At 40.9% G+C, this 20,516-nt stretch overlaps 1 protein-coding gene across 1 annotated transcript in view; it reads right to left on the bottom strand.

Annotated features, from left to right (window-relative positions):
- Morc1 (MORC family CW-type zinc finger 1) overlaps positions 1-20,516 on the bottom strand; it is a 145,210-nt gene that overhangs the window by 92,043 nt on the left and 32,651 nt on the right. The window contains exons 9-11 of the mRNA XM_051190942.1: positions 10,564-10,689; positions 2,918-2,997; positions 1,476-1,546 (exon numbers count right to left, since the gene is read on the bottom strand). Of these exons, the coding sequence (XP_051046899.1) occupies positions 1,476-1,546; positions 2,918-2,997; positions 10,564-10,689 (277 nt within the window). The remainder of the gene's footprint in view (positions 1-1,475; positions 1,547-2,917; positions 2,998-10,563; positions 10,690-20,516) is intronic.

Below are 20,516 nucleotides of genomic sequence, written 5' to 3'. Positions count from 1 at the left end.
AAACCCTGTCTTGAAAACACACACACACACACAAAAAAAAAAAAAAATGTCGAGATTGAAAGAGCTTCACGTTTTACATATGACTGAAGGTAGCTCTTGATGGCCACACTCTTTTAATGGCTGCATCACCCATAAAGCACCACTTCCACTGCCTTTCAGGTTAAAAACGGGGGGGGGGGGGTGATAGAGTGCAAGAATTCATATTAAGCTGCTTGGAAGCATGTGGAGACTTCAACAGTTCAGGTCACTCTGCTTTGCTGTCTTCTCTACACTAAAGTAACCAGGACACTTCAGAGCTATAAAGCAAGTTGGTCAAAGAAAGATCACACTTCCACACAGAGCACTCGGCACAGGGATAGAAGCAAGACCCTGGCCCACGAGAGTCCGTGTCTCTCACATAGGCAAAGGGCACTGATGCTCTTAGAAACAAAATAAAAAAGCTTAAATTACAAATAATAATAATAATAATAATAATAATAATAGAGGTTTACTTTTTCCTTAAAAATGAAAGCAAGAATGTAAGACTGTTGAGAAAGCTATGGTTTTGTTTTGCTTGAGGCACTAACACACATCCATCTCTGTCTTCATCCCTTCTGCATGACAGACAGGCTAGAGACTTTATTAGACCCATCCCTGACTCGTAGAGTTAAGGCCAAACCATTGAACAGATTTATTAATTTAATCTATAGAAAATGTTAGAGAAAATGAAAGGCAGTGATGGCCCTCCCCACTCCTGCTCATCTCTTGCATGAAAGCAAACAGAAACAGTGTCTCATGAATCACCATGGTAGAAGCATTATGCCACGGTTTTGGGAAAAGCAGACTTGCAGTGCATATTTTGCAGTGATATTCTTTTTTCTGTTCACTGCAGTATGCTATAATTAATAATTATAGTTCTTTATAACGTGCCTTACTCATGGGCACATTACATGGATTATCGAGATTGTTTATGAACTCTGCAAACAGACTCACAAGAAAAGAGCTTTGTAAGCTGGAAACACTGTGATTAATATTCATAATTATGGTCTATGATTCCTAGAACTGGGAAGAAGGATTGCTTATTAGCCCTCTTTTTGCTTTCCCCATTTATCTGGGTCCATGGAGGGCTGTAATTTGAATAGATATTTCTGAGGATGCTTCATAGGCTAGATATTTTTCTGCTATCTTTTCATTATTTCCTCTTTTTTGTGTATTGCTTTCCTTTTCATTTTAAACAAACTGGTGCAAAATCTCTTTCTCCCTGCTCCAAATTCACACTACATTCTGTTCATCTTTACTCACCCCAGCCTTTTCCTGTCTCTCTGGGTTTCCTCCCCTTCTCTGCACTCACCTCATCTGCTTACCTATGCTAAAATTGCCTCCATCTTTGGAGCTTGTCTGTATTTGAGTTTAAAAAGTACATGCTCAGAGACATTGGTGCCAAGAAAAAAAAGTGGCATTTCTTGCCATTGAGGATGACTTTTGGCATGTCATACCTTGGTAGGAGACAAAGAATTTGTGTTGGGCTGGTTTGCTTTGACTTGCAGTTCTTTAAACCTGAATTCAGCTGGAAGCAGAAACATAACAATTAACATACAGAGAGATTCTTCCAAACCATTTCTAAGCATGTGTTTTCTATACTTGTAGACATGACCATCGTAGATGGCACAGAGACCACATTCTAAAAATCAACTGTTCCTCTCAGAGATCTTACCCATTTTAACTCTTCTCTTTGGTAGCACGAGGAGCTGAGTTTGAATCCCAACCACCAACATAAAAAACAGGGGAAACTGCATGTTTATGAAAGCCCAACATTGTGGGGTAGAGTCAAGCAAATCCAGAAAGCTCACTCACTGACCAGCCAGGCAAATTCAAATGGAAGGGCACATCGACTTCCCCAAATAGAGACAATGTTCATCTTTAACATGAACTAACACAGCATCATGGCAGCCAGAGTTTCTAACATATCAAATAATTCATCATATGCTGGGGACTGTGCTGGTTAGCTTTATGTCAACAAGGCACAAGCTATAGTTATCTGAGATGTAGGAAGCTCAACTAAGAAAAGGCCTCCAGAAGATCTGGCTTCAGGAAAGCCTGGAAGGCATTTCCTAAATTAGTAGTTGATGTGGGGGACCTAGTCCACTGTGAACAGAGCCACTCTAGTGGTCCTAAGTTCTATAACAAAGCAGGTTAAGGAAGCCATGGTAGCAAGCCAGTAAGCTACATCCTCCTTAGCCTCTACATCAGCTTCTTCCTCGGGTTTCTTCCCTGGTTGAGTTCCTGCCCTCACTGATTTTGAAGATGAACTGTTACATGGAAAAGTAGATGAAATAAACCCTCCCAGAGTTGCTTTCAGTGTTTCATCATAGGAATAGGAACCCTATATAGTACAGTAATCATACTTAAGATGCTAAATTATGCATAGCTCAGTTAAAAATGGCAAAAAAAAAATAAAGGCTAGGATTTGTACAAAAAAAATGCTAAATTACAGTTCAGTGAGATGGCTTAGCAGGTAAACATGCCTGCCACCAAGCTAGACACTCTGGAGTTGGATCCCTGAACCTATATCATGGAAGGAAAAAACTGACTCCTGAAACTTGTTCTCCGATCTGTGCATGCACACACACACATGCATGCACACACTCGCATGCGCGCAGACACACACACACACACACACGCACGCACGCACGCACGCACGCACGCACGCATGCACGCACGTACACACAGGGTGGTGGGTAAATGTAAAAAGGATACTAAATTGTATTATAATAAAATCAGAGATACAGAGTTCACTTTAAGTTCTAGAGATGAGAGCTACATTTGACTGACAGTGACAGTACCCACAATGCCTAGAGCAGTGTTTTCCTGAGAATAAGTGCTCAGTTAACATTTTCCAAGTGGGTGAACCATAATTGGATATAGAAAACCAATATACCTATTTTTACTGCTTCTTCTGCCTCCTTAACTTCAGTTTTAAACTTCCCTTTGAAAGAAGAGGTAGCATACTGGTACTTTCTGGAAAGAAGAACAGAATATAATCAAATCAGATTATCATTTTAAAGTACATTAATAAAAGAATATTCTTCAGTAAGACTATATACTCCAGAGATATGCAATTGTTAAGAAATATTCATTGATTAAGTTCCATCCAGCTTGTGCATTAGCAGACTTTATAGTTTATTAAAAATCACTTGCCTTTTAATGTGTGGTAATTTTACTTCAGGAAAATTCATAGTCACAAAACTAAGAGTCAAGAATGAGATAAAATCTCTTCCCACACATGTGTTCACTTACACATATAAAACAGAATTCTCAAAATGGGAAGACAAGATCATCCAGCTGTTCCATTGTCAAAGTTTCTGGCTAATATACATAGCCCTCTCACTTGATTCATCATTGGCACTGGATAAATGACTTCTTCCAGTCCCCAAGCAATTACCTATGCCTGGCATGCTCAGAAAAACACATAAAAATTCATTTGACCTACTAACAGCCCCACTTTCTGCTGTCTGGGTAGAGAATCCTATTTTTAAGGTCAATTATTTCAGAATGGCAAGTAGATTCTAGAATAATCAAAGAAAAAGAAATACCATATACCAATATGTCTATGAACTCAAGGAAAACAAAACGGGTAAAACTGAAGTTGAGGGGCGCCTTCCCAACAGCTGTTAATCAAGGAGGGTCCAGAGACCCTCAAAAGAATATAGGCAATTGTTCCTGCTGTTGGTTTCCTGCAAAAACAAGTTGCTTAGACCCTACTGCTAAAGATGATCCATGCTACAGTTACAGGGCCTCAAGAAAGCTGGAACTGGTCTGGAAACTTCCTCCCTGCTGGCTAGCCTTCAATATGCTGGCAGGTGTTATGCAGGCTTCTGGGAAAAATGATCACTGATAGTCACACAGCTGTGGACTCCAGCCAAGCAGGATGAGTGCCACAGTGGCGACTCTGTTATGGGAGTAACTAACTCCTTTCTTACTGGACTTGATGACAGCTCCATGTTAGAGAATTCACATCCAGCAGCATAACCCTGGCCAAAAGCCTACAGCTCGGAGCAGTCATAAGCCCTAATGGGGGAGCTGCTGTTGTTATTTTACTAAATGGACACAAAGCGCCTGTCAAACTGTCTTCTAAATAGCTATGTTTATGCTCACAGAATAGCGTTACTGTCTGCTTTGGCCAAAGAAGCTTTTCTGCAGTAGTCAGCAGAGACCACAGAAACTCATAACTTGTCAAAGCACAGAGAATAAATAACTTTGAATGACAAGACACAAATAGCCCATCTAAAACCCTATCTCCAAAACTCAAGGAACAGTGCAGAAGAATCAGAAAGAGTGTAAGCACAAAAGAAACAGAGTGGAGGAAAAGGGTAAAAACTTAACTTCTGAGCATGGCACAGCTGCTGCACTCTTGAATGCAAGCAGCTGTGGTTAAATGCTAAGACCTGCACAAGATCAGATGCATCGGCGGCATCCTGTCATGGAAGTGGGGACACACCCCTTCCTGGGGATCTATACACAGGTAACAGCTGACGGAGGAGTGATCATGTCTGTGGTATATATTCTAGACTAGTGATTGATGTCAGAGGGCCCAGAACACTGTGGCTAGTGCCACCCCTGGGCAGTGGTCCTGGCTAGTATACAAAAGCAGGCTGAGCAAGCCAGTAAGCAGCCTTCCTCCCTGGCCCCTGCTTCAGTTCCTGCCTCCAGGTTCCTGTCTTCAGTTCCTGCACTGACTTCCCTTCAGGGTGCACTAGAAGTATGAATGAAATAAACCCTTTCTTCCCCATGGTGATGTTGCTTTATCACAGCAACAACAGAGAAAACTAGGACAGGAAACAGATTTTAATCAGTGGTATAAACAAGTTCTTACCCATGGTCCTGTAAATAACCCTAATGAAATTCACTCACATACACAAGCACGCACACACATATGCACGCACACACGCGCGCACACACACACACACACACACACACAAAGGTAGGAAGGGCTGCTTGGGAAGAGAACGAGGATTAACAGAGAACAAGAGAAAGTAATAAGACTCAAATACATCATGTTCATGTATGAAGATGTCCTAATGAAATCCATTATCATTACAAATAATATATGCTAATTTAAAAAAAACTCAAAGAGGATCTGGGTTGGTGGTGGCGCCTGCCTTTAATTTCAGCACTCAGGAGGCAGAGGCAGGCAGAAGTCTGTGAGTTCAAGGCTAGCCTGGTCTACAAAGCTACACAAAGAAACCCTGTCTCGAAAAAAATAAATAAACCAAAAAACAAAACAAAACCTCAAAGAGGAAAAGCTTTGTGGACTAGGTCACCCTGGTGTGCTTGCCCTGATGTCGTTAAAGCTACAGACATTTATAGAGGAGCCATGAAACCTGGCTCTTAGATTTTGGTTTAAACTGTCATAGGAAGAAACATTCTAAAACAGTAGGCTTGAGAAAGCCCAAAGCACTGTAAGCCTCACTCCATGCTTTGACTTCACACTCTATTGACTCAGGAGTTCATCAGTCACTCAACATTGACAAAAGCATGGGACAGCAATTCCCAGTGTCAACAAGACTGGGCTACAAGCTGCCCAGAGAGCTGGTAAAATGTTTCTTCTGAGCACATCTGTGAATCTGTTCCTGGAGGAGATGACCATTGGAAGGGGTAAACCTGCAAGGGCAATCATTGTCCACCTCTGCACTAAGTGGGCATTGCACTAAGTGGGCACCAGGGTGTTCAAACTACAGCCCAATGGCTTCTTGAAAGACAGCCTTACATCTACTACACCATTTTTGAGGGGTTTTGAATTAAAGGGAAAAAATATACAAACGTGTATATGTACTCACTAACATGCTTCCTACAAAAACAGCCCAGCCACCCATTGGCAACAGACTTTAAATTAGGGTCTCATCTAGAAAAGCTTTTTTATGTTCTGACTTTTAAAAAGTTTTTTTAATGATTTGTTTTTATTTCCTTGTACGTGCCAATGTATATGTCACATGTGTGCAGGTGAACGCAGAGGCCCAGAAAGGGTGTCAGAGTTCCTGAAGTTAGTTAACAAGCTGTTGTGAGCCCCTCCACACACACACCATGAGTGTCTGGAGCTAAACTCAGGTCCCCTGGTACAGCAGCAATTGCTATTACCACTATGCCATCTCTCCAGCCACTGAGACATCTCTCCAGCACTACACAATAACTTCAAATAATGTAAGCACTCATGCAAATTCTTCACTGATTGCTAATACAAACAGGTCATACATCAATTAAGTGGTTGGTAGCTAGAGACTGTTTATGGTTTATTGATGATTATCTTCTATTATCTAAGCAAATACAGTACACACATACACAAGACAAAACACCTTCATGATCAAATGCTAAACTGGTCTTCCTGGAGTCTTTCTACTTGGGTTCAGGCCAATATGTCCCCCTTATAGGCGTGAAAAGTTGAGCCCATCACATCTGTAGCAATCCCATTTCATTTATAGTTGAATGATAGTAATGGTACCAATCCCAGTGGCAAGAAGTAAAATTCTAACACATTAAAGAACATAAAGCAAAGCTGGTTCACAGTACAAATTTTTATTGTCTAATCCTGCTAGTGTATGCTTTGGAGAAGAAATATACTGGGGAGTATAAGATGAACTGCTTTTCTTCTCATAATGTGAAAACTTTGTGAAACTTGATGAGGGAATAACATGAAAAAGCAAGTACTTTAAAAGTAACTAAATGCTTGGACTGTGTGTTTGCTAGTATTTTGTCACCTTGACACAAGGTAGTCATCTGAGAGGGGAAACTTCAGGGAGAAAATGCCTCCTGAAGTCTGGGCAAGCTAGCCTACAAGAATTCGCTTAATTAGTGGTTGATGTGGGAGGGCTCAGCCCACGTGGGTGTTGCCACCCTTGGGTTGGCAATCCTGGGTGCTGTAAGAAATCAGGCTGAGCAAGCCATGAAGTGCTAGGCAGAAACAGCATCCTCCATGGCTTCTACATCAGCTCCTGCTCCCAGGTCCGTGCCCTGTTTGAGTTCCTGTCCCTGTCCTGACTTCCCCAGTGACGGATGGCTACTTGGATTTATAAATGAAATAATCCCTTTCCTGCCCAATTCGATTTTGGTCAAGGTATTTTTTGTTTGTTTGTTTATTTGTTTGCTTGTTTTCACGGCAACAAAAACCCTAACACACAGCTATGTGGCTCAAGGAGAGAAACCTTACTCAGACTACCCTGAGGACTGGGCTCTCACTCTAGCACAATAGAAACGAAATACACAGCAACAGTGAAACCAAATGGCATCCTGCAGCGCTTCAGTGGGCATTTATCCTAAGATCTAACTTGTAGCTCTCATTACTAACGTCCACATCCATTTTGAGAGAAGCTAAGATTGGCCACTGAGAAGAAACACCCCTAAAATCTAAGGTGAGGTCATAATCATTCTGTCCCCCCCCCCGTGTTTCTTTTATACTGAATATTGCTCATTCAAATAATAACCTTGGTGTAGTTCAAATCAGTCTCTACTGTACTCAGAGAACAGCAAACCTAAGTCTGAAGGCATACAATTACTGGTGACCGTATCCTGAAATTATCATTTGCTTTTTTAAAAAATCAGATTCTAATCATATACTTTATCTGGTTTGAATCATTCATTTTAGGTCAGATTATATTTTAGAATCAAAATGAAATTAAGGGGATATTGTTTAAACAATGAAGCAATTTTTCAAAGAATGTGAATGGAACTAGTCAAGGATTTTTTTTTTTTTTTTTTTTTTTTTTTGTACAAAGTAAAGGCACTAGAGGTACCAACCCTGCATTAGTACTTAATTTACAATAACAGACCGAAAATTGAGTGAAATGACCTGATTCCCAGACGGTCTGCATACTAGTCTACAACTTCAGCTTTAGAACTCTTTGTGACAACTTAAACACACTCTGTGTGTGTGTTAAAGTTTTAAGGTGTCAAATCTGTCCGTTGTCACATTGTCATAGATGAATGAGTTGTTCCAATCTCCATTTCAGAGATGGAACCTTCCAGCATGCAAGCACTTCCCCTCCCTGCTAATGAAGTCGGGGGGGGGGGGGGGGGGGGAGGAGCTATAGTAACACATACACTGCAGGACAGGGAGTGCTCCCCCTAGCTCTTAGGGTCCTACTTGCTCATCTGAGGCCACTGGATGTGAGCAGGCCCTGGGTCAGGCCTCTTAGCCCGTGGCTAACAAACACCCACCACCTCCCACACTCAAGGGTTAGGTGAAAGCAAGGCACCAATCTATAAGGGCTCCTGCAACCTGATTCTCAGAATATTCTTGTACAAGCAGTGATGGGGAAAGGTCAAATTGTGTCCCTTCAGTGTGAAAACAGCCTAACAGTGTCAGGCTGGACTAACCCTGTCTTCTATTCAGGCGTCCCCGGTCTGCGTCCCAGGATTCTATCAAAGGCATGGCAGCCTTTCACATTTGCAGCCAGCAGTGTTCTCCCGTCCATCCTCAGGCCTAACAATGGTCTCTTCCAGATAGCTATTAGCCATGAAAGAGATATGTCTCTCTGGCATGTATCCCTCCAAAAGGATCTAACTCTGGACGTCTCTCTGTAGGCAGGAATAACTGGCTCTCTGACTATCTTGTTCTCCAACAAAGCTCCACAACCATATTTAGCAAGTATGTCACACTATGAAATAAAACCAGCATTATGGGTTAATTACAGGATCTATCCACTTTTTCATGTAAGTCACTACCAGGTCTATGTTTGCATAGTAGAGTTTCAAAAATCTAAAAGGTCATCTGCCAATAGTTTGCCTCATGTTTGCTTACTGAACTTCAACCCTTCATACCTTATTTCTGGTATTGCTTTTCTCATCTACCTCCACTAGGCCAGAGTCAACTATGAATTGAAGCAGCATTCACTCTTGCCTTTTGAATCAAGTTACTAATGAAAATATTTAAGAGTATGAGGAGGGAAAGAAGTTAGTGACACGGACACACACATATGCACGATCCTGCATCCTGACGGTAGAGAGCTAAGACTGTCACTTCAGAAGGTAAATGCAAATGTACTAGGATGGGAAGGGCAATTGTTCTAAGAAAGTAATTCAAGCTGTAAAACTTTGCTTACTATGTTTTCCTCGGAAAGTGGAAACAAATCCATTTTCCAAGGGTTTGAACATTTTTCTTAACCAAACTCACTAAGAGGAATACTTTGAAAAGACTAGCTGACTGATCCAGGATACCCTTGGACCTCCCACAAGAATGGGACCGATACATAGGAAACAACTGTCTGATATTTACCAGGGAATGAACAGCCTGACGAGGTCTTAGCCTGTGCACACTTTACTTTCAAAAGATGATTTTCAGTATAAACAGAAATCAAAATTAAAGCCTGTGAGAAATCCACTGGTATTTAATGAGGGCACAGAATCATCAAAGTGATCTGTATTTTTAATATCACATTCTGTGAGGAATTTTAAGGCCCCAGGCTAAAGGCTGATTTTTTGTGACACTCTGACAACATAATAAACGGTGAAGGTCTTTTATAGAAAGTTAATGTGATAATTTGGATTAGAAAAAAGAATAACCAGAAGATTGTGCTTTGTGTGTTATCTCTAACATTGATGATGATTTAAAACAAAACAAAACCCCAAAGAATCATAGTGGAAAATACTATAGGTAAAAAGTACATATTTAGTCAGCACGGGAGCACTGTTTCCCCAGGGGATGGTAGATCCCTTAAGTGAGAATTACTCTTCTTTGCACCACTCCTGTCTGACTCCCAGATTATGTTAATCTCTTGTACAAATTAATGACCACCCAGAAAACACAGCAAAAGTAAGAAAAGACCAATTCAAGCTTAATTTTTAAATTAAAATATATCAAGTAAGGGACTGGAGAAATGGCTAAGCTCTTCCAGAGGTCTCTGGTTCAATTCCCAGCAACCATATGGCAGCTCACAACTATCTCTAACTCCAGTTCTGGGGATCCAATGTCCTCTTCTGACCTTATTGGGTCCTGCAGGCAAGTGGTACATGATAAGCATGCAGGCAAACTACCCATACACATAAAATAACAAAATAAAAATAACTAAAAAGAAGACATTTAATACACACACATATATATAATAAATGGATCAGGTATTTTTTTTGTCTGCTCATTCTATATGTATACCATACATAAATGTAAGTCATGTATTGCTTGATGACTGGGATACTGTATGCTAGTCTGGGAACTGTGTCATCATCAGCCATAGAGTGTCCTTACAACATTAAAATCCTATGGTATCACTGTCATATAAGCCCATCCTGAGAAAATTATTGTATGTAACAACACTGTATGAAGCTTAATAGTTCAAATATACTATGTAAACAGAAAACACACCCAACTGTGTTCTCTGCATGGAAGCAATCACAACTAATGGGCTTCAGTGAACAAGCAATCCCTGTCAAGGGTCCTTACTTACCGAGCTTAGCATGTTCCCTACAGTGTTCAGTCTTCCCTGAGAGCAATATGAAATGCTTACCATCCATCAATGCCTCCATCTCGAGACTCTGAGGCATTTTGTCAATTTTGTATGTAAAAACCTCCAAGAAAATATTCAAAAGGAAGCGTGTTACCTGGGTTTGTAAAGAGAGTAACATAGGTGCTTTGTCTGAACTCTTTTGGCTTGAATAAATATTCTCATCCGAGGATCAAAATACAGAATAGCTGTGTAGGCTCTGAAAGACCGTCTCTCTGGAAGTCTGAAATAGAGAATGCCAAAGGTCATGAGGTAGAGGGTACACTTATCTCTGGAAGGAAAAATAATCAAATGCTCTATTGCTAAGCTCTGTCTTCGTTATTTCTCTGTTGTGATAAAACACTATGACCAAGGCAACTTATGTAAGGAACAGAGTGCAGAGCAATAAGGGTCCGTCATAGCTGGGCAGTATGGCACCTAGCACCAGGCATGGTGGCTAGAGTAACAGCTAAGAGCTTACATCTCAAACCACAAACAGAAAGCAGAGGAAGCTAACTGGGAATAGCCTGGACTTTGAAACTTAAAAGTCCACAGCCCCAGTGACACAGCTCCTCCAACAAGGCCACTCCTCCTTCTCCTTTCAAACAGCTCTACCAAGTGGGCACCACACATTCAAACTAGGAGCCTATGGGGCTCATTCTTATTCATATAAGCTGTATGATCTTAGAAGCTTTGTCCTCGAACTAATGATGTTGCCAACTCCAGCAAATCTTACAACACTCACTGCATTAAGTCTCTGAACAGAAGGCACACATAAATAACATGCTTCACTTAAAACTAAAATTTGTTGGAAGTTAACCAATTCTAAGACGTATCAGACACAGAAAATATACTTTAACTGACCTAGCAAGTAACCCAGAAGAACAAAATCAAGCAAATAAACAATGTAGCTTTCCTGCCTAAACGTAAGAGATTGCAGGCTCACACGAACAAAAGGAATTTCTGCTAAGCAGTTGTGAATAGAGAAATACAATGAAAAATTATCTCATTTGCTTTCAGAATTATGAAACGAGCATAGAAAACTAAACTCCCTGTGTACGAATATTACAGTAAGTACTTATGGTCAGCTAACAGGAGGCTCTAACATGATAGGCAAAAGAAGGGAAACAGAAAAATAAAAGAGAGAGAGATAACAAAGCAAGAGCAAAAACAGTTGTCAGCAGCCTGAGGAAAACCCCTGTGGTAAATGGCGTGCTGCTGGGAAGCCACTGTGCCTGTTAGCAGACCTTAAATATTAGAGTCTACTTGTGAGCTGTAAATATTCTCCAACTAGACAAGATACACAACACAAAAGCAAACTGAACCAGGGTTAAGGGGTGCTGTTCTGTGCTTCTAAAGCAGAGAAAAGGCTCCAAGGTTAACGAGAGAGTCAGGAGCCATTCTCCCTGGGCCAGATGGAGGCAGAGATGACGAGATGGAGCTGTGAGTCTATCTGAAGCATCTGCTCAGCAGGCTCTCAGTCCAAGAGCAGAACTCCAAGGGACTCTGGAAACTGAAGGTGAAGCCCTATGTAACCCAAGGTTTTTCTGGTAAGCTACAATTTCCTTTAGAAGCCACCTGGAGCTCAATAAAAGATAGGGAATTTCTTTCAATTGTTAAAATTTTCTGACAAAAAAAATATGTGAAAGTACCTAATATGTGGCTGCTAGGCCATAAATACCAATGCACTTTTTAATTTATTTTAAGTTAGCATATGAAGTAATGGCTTTCTTTATTACAGCATTTTCATGCATGTATGTCATCACTAATGCATTTTTAATGTAGCAAGAGAAGCTATCTGCATTACAGTATTGCACTATGATAATGCAGTTTCATGTAGTTTCCCGGGGGTTAGATAATTAAGTATCTCTTCACTTCATCAAGAACAGGAAAGTGGTAGTTCTTGTTATGCTATAAACATTCCAAGTTATCCTACCATTGTTTAAATCCTTTCTGTGTGATTTGAAATTGCCTAGAAGCTGGGAACTCCTTATTTCTACACTTCTCAAAATGGACACATGGTTGTCACTAGAAGGTTAAACTCAAGAGTGATTCAGAGGGATTGTGGATGTTGATCAGTGGTAGAAAGCTTGCCAAGCATGCACAAAGTCCTTGGTTCAATTCCCAGTATAGCAAAAACAACAGCATCATTTAAAACAGAGTTTGTGAATTGGAGAAGTATGGTGATTAAACAAGTTCTGGTATACACAGATACTTCTCACTTTCTACACACACACACACACACACACACACACACACACACACACTATTCATTTATATATGAACAACATATGTGAACTTTAATACTTCTGTTTAAGGCCCAGGATGACTTTTGCTTTTTTAGACAGAATCTGTGTGGTCTTGGCATGTGCTCTGTAGACCGGGCTGTCCTCAAACCCACAGAAATCTTCCTGCCTCTACCTCCCAGGAGCTAAAATTAAATGTGTACAACACCACTCCAGTTCTCAGGATGACTTTGGTTCGATAATTTTCTTTGCCTCCTCCTCCTTAGGACTGGGATTACAGATGTATCACTATGCCTAGATAAAAACTTCTACCTGTTGATGCTGCATTTATTAATTCAATAAATACTTATACCTAAATATCCACACCTGTCGGAGTCATCGAGACCTCCCATCTGTGAGACAACCCACTGGAGGGACTCATGACTACGATTTATCACAGATCTGTGATGAGGGGGACACATCAGTAGAGGAACGTTGGGGAGTCTGGAGCGATCCACTGGCCAGTTTCTTACATTTTTTTCACTTACATCAGTTCTTCATTTCTATGACCAGATATCTGACAGAAATAACTTAAAGGAGGAAGGATTTATTTGGGCTTCTGATTCCAGAGACATCAGTCCATGATCACTTGGCCCCAAACAATTAGAAAGAGCAACATGGTGACAGGAGCGTGCGGCTTTTCACATCATGGCTGATCAGGTAGCAGAGAGCTCAACAAGACAAGGCTTAGGTAACACACCTCCAAGAGCCCCTTCCTAATGACCTACTTCCTCCCATGAGGCTTCATTTGCTAGAGCTTCCACAACCTCCCAAAATACTGCTTCATGTTGGAAACCAATCATTCAATTCATGAGCCTTCTGGGAACACAGTGTCCGAAGCCTAACATCTCTCCTTCATGAAGGTCCACCCAGATCTATCGTCCCCAGCTGTGGGAATGCAGCACATATGCACTGCATCCCATCTGAGGGAAATTTCTCAACGACTCAGCACCCAAGGTCTGGATTTGAAGGGATCTGGTATTATGAGCACCTGCAACCTATGGCATGTCCAAGTTCTGGAGTGCCAGAGCAAAGTAGGTGTTTGGTATAAGTCAATATCCCGGCTTCATTTCTGTTGCTGTAAGAAAAAAGCAACTTAGGGAAGACAGAAATTTTGAGGCTTATAATTTCAGGTCACTTTATTATTTCAGGGAAGTTATGGCAGGGACTTAAAACTTTGCATCCACTGTCAAGATAAAAGTGAGAAATGCCATGCATGAATCTTTGCCTGCCTGCTTCCTCTCAGCTAGCTCTTTCCTCTCTAGTATGCTTCAGGACTCTCTGCCTAGGAAAGGATGCTGCCTGCCATGAGCTGGGTCTTCCTACATCAACTATCAATCAAGACAATTCTCCCCAGACATATACACAGGCCAACCAGACATAGAGAACTCGGAATTAAGACTCTTCCTGGGTGATTCTAGTTTGTGACAAAGTTAAATGACCAGCAAAGTCCATTTGTTTGCACAGTCTAGCCAAACAAAGCAACTTGAACAGAAGCCAGCCATGGGCCAACCCTACTAGCCAGTTCGTCTGAGAGTCAGTGCAAGGTTATCTCTTTTCTACTTTCATATTCTCCTCAGTTCCAGTCTGTGACAAGCAGAACAGTAATACATATAATGTTTGCAGTCTACAGAAAAAAAAAAAAAAACAGGGATAAATATAGGTTGCAAAGATTTTCATGTTCTGGGCCAGTTAACCCTGCAGCCTCATCTCTTCCCAGCTTGCGTACCCCTTTAGAACTACTCACAGTTCTCAAACATGGCTCATACCATCTCATGTCCAGCCCATGGCATATGCAGTTCTTTCTGACTCTTAGCTAGCTCCTTTAGACCTCTCCAGATGCATCCTTGAAATCTCACCTCCTTTGAAGTCCTTCCTCACCTCCAGAGTCGTAAGAACCTCTCCTTTGCGCTTGAATTGTCACTACCTGCATATTTGCCTCTCCATCAGGCTGTAATTTCAGGAGGTTGATGACCTCGTCCATTAAATAAATGTTGGCCGTATGAATGAACGATCTCTCAAGGTTTCTCCTGTTTGATTCAGAATGGGCAACAGAGAGCACTCCCTGCACCATGAGGTCTTTGCATGGAAGATCACCATCAGTGGTGATGCTATCAGATTGTAAATAAAGTCATGCACTTGAGGTGGTGGCATGCAAACACCCAGTAGTCGGGATACCTTCAGAAGACAAAGGACTGCTTTGTTACTCTCTGTAAGGACCTGCTCTGCACATACCTTCAAGGGCTTTTGTCTCATTTCTGCAAAAATGCTCTTGCTTTCTGTCTCCTCAGGCTTTGCTGGGGGAGTCGGTATCTCTATCTCTGTGCGTGTTCCTCTCTTCATTTTCTATTTAACTGACTCTGATAAGAAACTGAAGAGAGTCACTCTCTCCATCTCTGGCCCTCCCCAATCAGAGTCATGTGACAAACAGGAGTAAAGAAAAGGCTGTGTTAAGGCTGAACCTGCCCCAGGGTCAGGAGAATACAGTGGGGGGGAGGGTAGATAAGAATCAATGTTCTTTTCTCTTGAAAATAATTTCTCTTTTAGACTTGAGTCTGTCTGTGACTTGGCTTCTGCTGGCATAGTATAGTTGCCCAACACTAATACGAGCAGGAGATAGGCGTGGATGTGAGGTTGAGGTGCTGTGGACTGGAGAACATGGGCTCTTTGAGGCAGCTCCCAGATTCCTTCCCTCTATGAAGTTTGGAAGTCACTACCTAGTAGACCTAGCTGGCAGGAAATATGTAAAGCAGAGGAACATGAGAGAGGGAGAACAAACTCACAAGTGGTTAGAAAGAGAACATTAGCTGAGAAAACTAATCCCTATATACAGCCACAAAGGAAACCAGACAACAGGCTCCCTTTTCAGGCTATCAACTGAGCTACGCCTGTGCTAGAGTACAAATGGCCCCCATAAAAACTCACATTAAAATTTAAAGTTCATTGGGTGGCATTAGGAAGTGTGACACCATAGGATCTATTAGAAACAGCTAGGTCATCATAAATCCATTCATATAATCATATATGAATGGCTTAACAGGGTAATGGTTATCTCTAGAGTGGGTCTGTTATAAAAACACTTTTGGCTCTGTCTCTTTAGACTATGTGGTATCATCTGATGCTTAGGGACACAGTACAAAGATCCCAACAGAAAGAAGGCTTTTACCAGGTATTCCAACTTCCAAAACCATGAGTTAAGTAAACCTATTCCAAATAAATAAGGAAGCATTATGTATTCTGCTATAGTGAAACAGAAAATAGACTGGGGCATGGACTCTGAATTCCAGGCACAAAACTAAGCTAAGTCCTTTTATATTACCTCAGAGCTGCCACCTGTTATGTAAAAAATAGTTGTATATCACAACCAAAACTATGACAAGTTGTTATACTTGACATTAACAAAGTCTTTATTATCATGAACACAAAAAGCTCCAGGAATATTTTTAACTAGAGCAAATTCTGAACTTTGACCAGTTACCAAATGTAATGTCAGAGTAGATTATACCTAAGAGAAATGTCTACTGTGAGAGACAGTTTCAAGGAAAAGTCCTAAGCTCCACCAGGTAATGAAAGCACTTCTCTTGAGATCACCACTGGGTGGTGGGCAGAATATTACAACAATTTGGAAGTGGAGCTCTGATCTGTTCCAGCCAGCCTGGTGGAAGACACAAACTAACATCATTATGGAATGCTGCCCAATGACTGTCAATTTTAAAAAGGGCTGGCAATTTTTTTGGCACCTAATTTCAAAACATGGCAGAGGAAACTCTATTTCTCTGTGTTATGTCATCAGTCTGGAAGCTGGTGTTTGTATGTCCTTCTATTGCTTGAGAGCCTCAGCCGTGGTGGGTTCTAAGGATGAGATGGGCCTTTATCAAGGACAGTCAATTTCACAAGCAGTTTTTGTTTTTGTTTTGTTTTTTGTTATTGTTTTGTTTTGTTTTTCCTTCTCTTAGATTCAGTTCTTTCAGCCATTGTCCTACCTATTTGGAACATTTGACTTATGATGTCTACAAGATACTAAGTCATTGAAGGTAATATCTGCACAAGAAACCCACATGTAAACCAGAATGGCTGCAATGCATTGTGTGATCCAAACATGCATTAGGAAAAGATGCCTTAGAGGTGATCAGATGGAAGAGATCAGATGGAAGAGACTGCAATGGTAGCAAAGTCCCTCTTACATTCTGATAAAGATCCCCAATGATCTTCAAGGATAGTGGCAGCTACCACGAAGGCTTCTGCCTTCCTTCCATAGTATGTACCCTATCCTTAGAGAACTACCCAAGCCATGCAATTTCCATTAGTCACTTAAATAATTCATTTGTTGCCTGCCATGTACCAGACACTGGCTTAATTTCCTAGTGTAAAAACTAATCTCATCCAGTCTAAGAGACCTCAGACAGTGGAGCCAGGATGTATCCCTGGTGCACAAAAGGACTTTGCAAACATATCCCCCATGGAGGGATAACTGCCTTATTCTAGAGATAGGAGAGAAGCCCTAGTCCCTACTTCACAGGACCTGTCAGATCTACATGACCCCAACTGGATGGCATTCCCCTACATATTGTATTGTGGTGGGGGGTTGGGAGGGGAGGGTGTTTAGAGTGCATGGGAGAGGGTAGAGAGGGTAAAAGGGAGGGAAGGAGGGAGGGAGGGCTTGGGGGGAGGGAGGGAGGGAGGGAGAGGGAACTGGGATCGACATGTAAAATAATAATAATAATAAAAAAAAAAAAAAAAAAAAAAAAAAAACGCTTTGACTCCAAAATTTAAGTTGAAGAACAAGTTACTGGGGAAAAGTATTTCTATTTTTGTTTCCACAGAAAATGAAAAGATGTGGATTCCTTCCAGACTAAGGTGGTTTGATCACACCAGACCGCCTGAAACAGAGTACAAGCTGATCCTACATTCCAAACAGCTGGACAAAACAGCCCTACAGACTACAGCTAGGATATCTGAATCTTCTTCGAATCCCCCAAGACAGCGCCCCTTACCAGCAGGAAGTAGTTTGGAAAGAACGACGCCCAAATTCCCAAATATTGTGTATAAATGTTTGTTTTCATTTAATTGGACTTTGTTATATAAAATTAAATAAAAAATACTCTATATGCAAAAAAAAAAAAAAAAAAAAAAAAAAAAAAAAAAAAACTAATCTCATCATAGCAAATGTCAGAAAGAAGTTCAGGGTGGGGCAGGGTGCAATGTAAGAGGGAAGTGAAAGGCACTGAGATCTTCCACACATCAGTTGCTGTAACTATTTCATTTCCACAACATTCATATAAACCAGATGCTGTGCAGCTTTGTTTTAGACAGAAGAACACTGAAGATTAGAACTATAAGCAACTTGTCACCAGATCAATAGATCTCCCAAACTACCCATTGGCACAGAAACTCGAGTCTCAACTTGGGCATACAGACTGGGATTTAATGACCTGGTGGCCCCATCTTCTGATCCTGTCTATCACTATACATAGAACAAATTATACAGCATTAGGCAACCAACAGCTCCTAGACATCCAATTAACCCTAATGTCTCTACTGGCAGGCAAGACCATTAGGTCGAGAAATAGTTTTTTGAAAAATAAAGACATAAAATCAGGTTGTCAGAATGAGCACACATATTCAATTCCTGGTGAAACCCACAGAAGACATCAGTGAGGCCTGGGAGCCTAGGGGTTAGGGCTGGCCTGGCAGATCAGAGCATCCAAATTCTGCAGCCAGCTACACAACAATCTGGCTTTCAGAGTATGATGGGAAGCCATAGAAGATACTTTGTTTTGTTTTAAAGGTTGAAAAAGATTGGACTGATGGCTATTTCGGCAGCATGGGACAGATTTAGAGGACCAAGGGTAGATGTTGAGATGCGTAGGGGACAACGGGAGGTTTGCTACAATGATGCAAGCCAGACATGATGAGAGGTTGTGCCCCAGGACATGACTGAATGGGTTCATGTGAATCTTCCCTGAAAATGGAACCAATATAAAGTAACTGAATATTAAGAATAAGACACATATCACCCACAGATTATAAACAGCAGACATTATAAAAGATCCAGATAAAAAAGGTTAATAGCTACCTGAGATAGAGGAGGAAATAGTGATTATAAAAAGCTTAACAATTACTGGTGATAGTAGTATATTTCTTTAATCCCAGCACTCAGGAGGCAGAGGCAGGTGGGTCTCTTAGTTGAAGGCCAGCCTAGTCTACATAACAAGATCTAGGCCAGCTGGGGCTACACAGTAAGACCTTGTCTTAAGAGAGAAAGAGACAGACAGACAGACAGAGAAAGAGAGAGATAAACAGAGAGAGGGAGAAACAGAGAGACACAGAGAGAGAGATCTCAATAATTACATCTGCCAGAAATTCCTCAATAACTTAGTCCCACAAAATTAAAAGAAAGCTAACTTTTAAGGGTATGCTTTTTTGAAGCTACATTTTCATTGAATTTTGTTGCAAGTAGAAAAGGATACTTTTAGAAAAAATAGAAATCCAAATGTTTACTTCTAACAAACAATGAAACAATTGTTTGAGGGCCTAGCCCAGCAAATGAACAATAAACACAAGAATGGAGACAATGATGTGGAAGATGGAGAGGGATGCAGAAAGAAGTAATAAGTCGTGTAATTATGCCTAAATAATTGTTTATACACGATTTGATAAACCCTGTAAAAAATGTGCAACTACAATCCTAAACAATTCCAAAAGCCTGGGATGTGAGAGCATTCTATACCTTTGAAATGACATCAATAAAAAATAAATAAATAAATGAAGTCTACAGTCAGATAATAGAATGTCAAGTTTGGGTATGTTTATTAAATGCAAAGGCAAACCACTGCAATAATAAACAGAGCAGCTCATTTGCAAACCTTTGCAACAAGATAAGAGAGCATTCTCCTTTGGAGAAACAAAAAACATGACTGTTTTTACAAAGGGGAAGGCAGGAAAGTAAGGCAGAACAAAACTAATTAAACGAAGATAACAACAGAGGCACAGTACATGTGAAACATAAGCCCAAGCATCGCCAAGGCACAGTAAATGTGAATTACACAGGATGCTGGCACCATCAGAAACAGTACAAAAAAGTGAAGTTACTAGCTCCTTCTAAGTATTAAGTCAAACAAACAAACAAAAGTCCTGATGGGAAAACACTGTCGAACAAAACATAGGAAGAGGGGATAGTCAGAAGGCAGGGATACTGAAGGGCTGGCTGGTATCTAACAAACTGAAGCAGAGTAGAAGCACCTGCTAGTAAGTGGTGATATTAAATTTTAATATAAGGTTCACTTAGGTTGTGTAAGTCTGAAACTTTTATCACTTATTACTCAGAAACACAGCACACATTTACGGAAGTTACAAAACCTAGACTTGGCCATACACGTCGTGGAGGGTTCTAACTGCTCTCAAATTGCTTTACTAGAGATGAGACAGATTTTGTGTAACCAAAAGATGGCTTAAAATAAAAAATTAGAAAGTAAACAATGATAAATTAGATCTACTCTTAATTGACATATACTGAAAAACAAGAAATGCACTCCAAGATTCGAGTCGCAAAGGTGAGCATGGTAGCTTATGCCTATCACCCAGAACTCACTGTGTGCTGGTTAGTGCTTTCCTGACTTGACACAAACTAAAGTCATCTGAGAGGAAGGAACCTCAGCTCAGAGAATGCTGCCATGCAACTGGCCTAGAGTAGAGGCAAGCAGGGGGTGGGGGCAGTTCCTTGATTAATGGTCCATGTGATAGGGCACAGGCCATTGTGGGTAGTGTTAGCCCTAAATAGGTCTTT

Source organism: Phodopus roborovskii, unplaced genomic scaffold (genome assembly GCF_943737965.1).
Source record: "Phodopus roborovskii unplaced genomic scaffold, PHOROB, whole genome shotgun sequence".
Taxonomy (NCBI): domain Eukaryota; kingdom Metazoa; phylum Chordata; class Mammalia; order Rodentia; family Cricetidae; genus Phodopus; species Phodopus roborovskii.
This window is presented reverse-complemented; position numbering and strand designations above follow the sequence as displayed.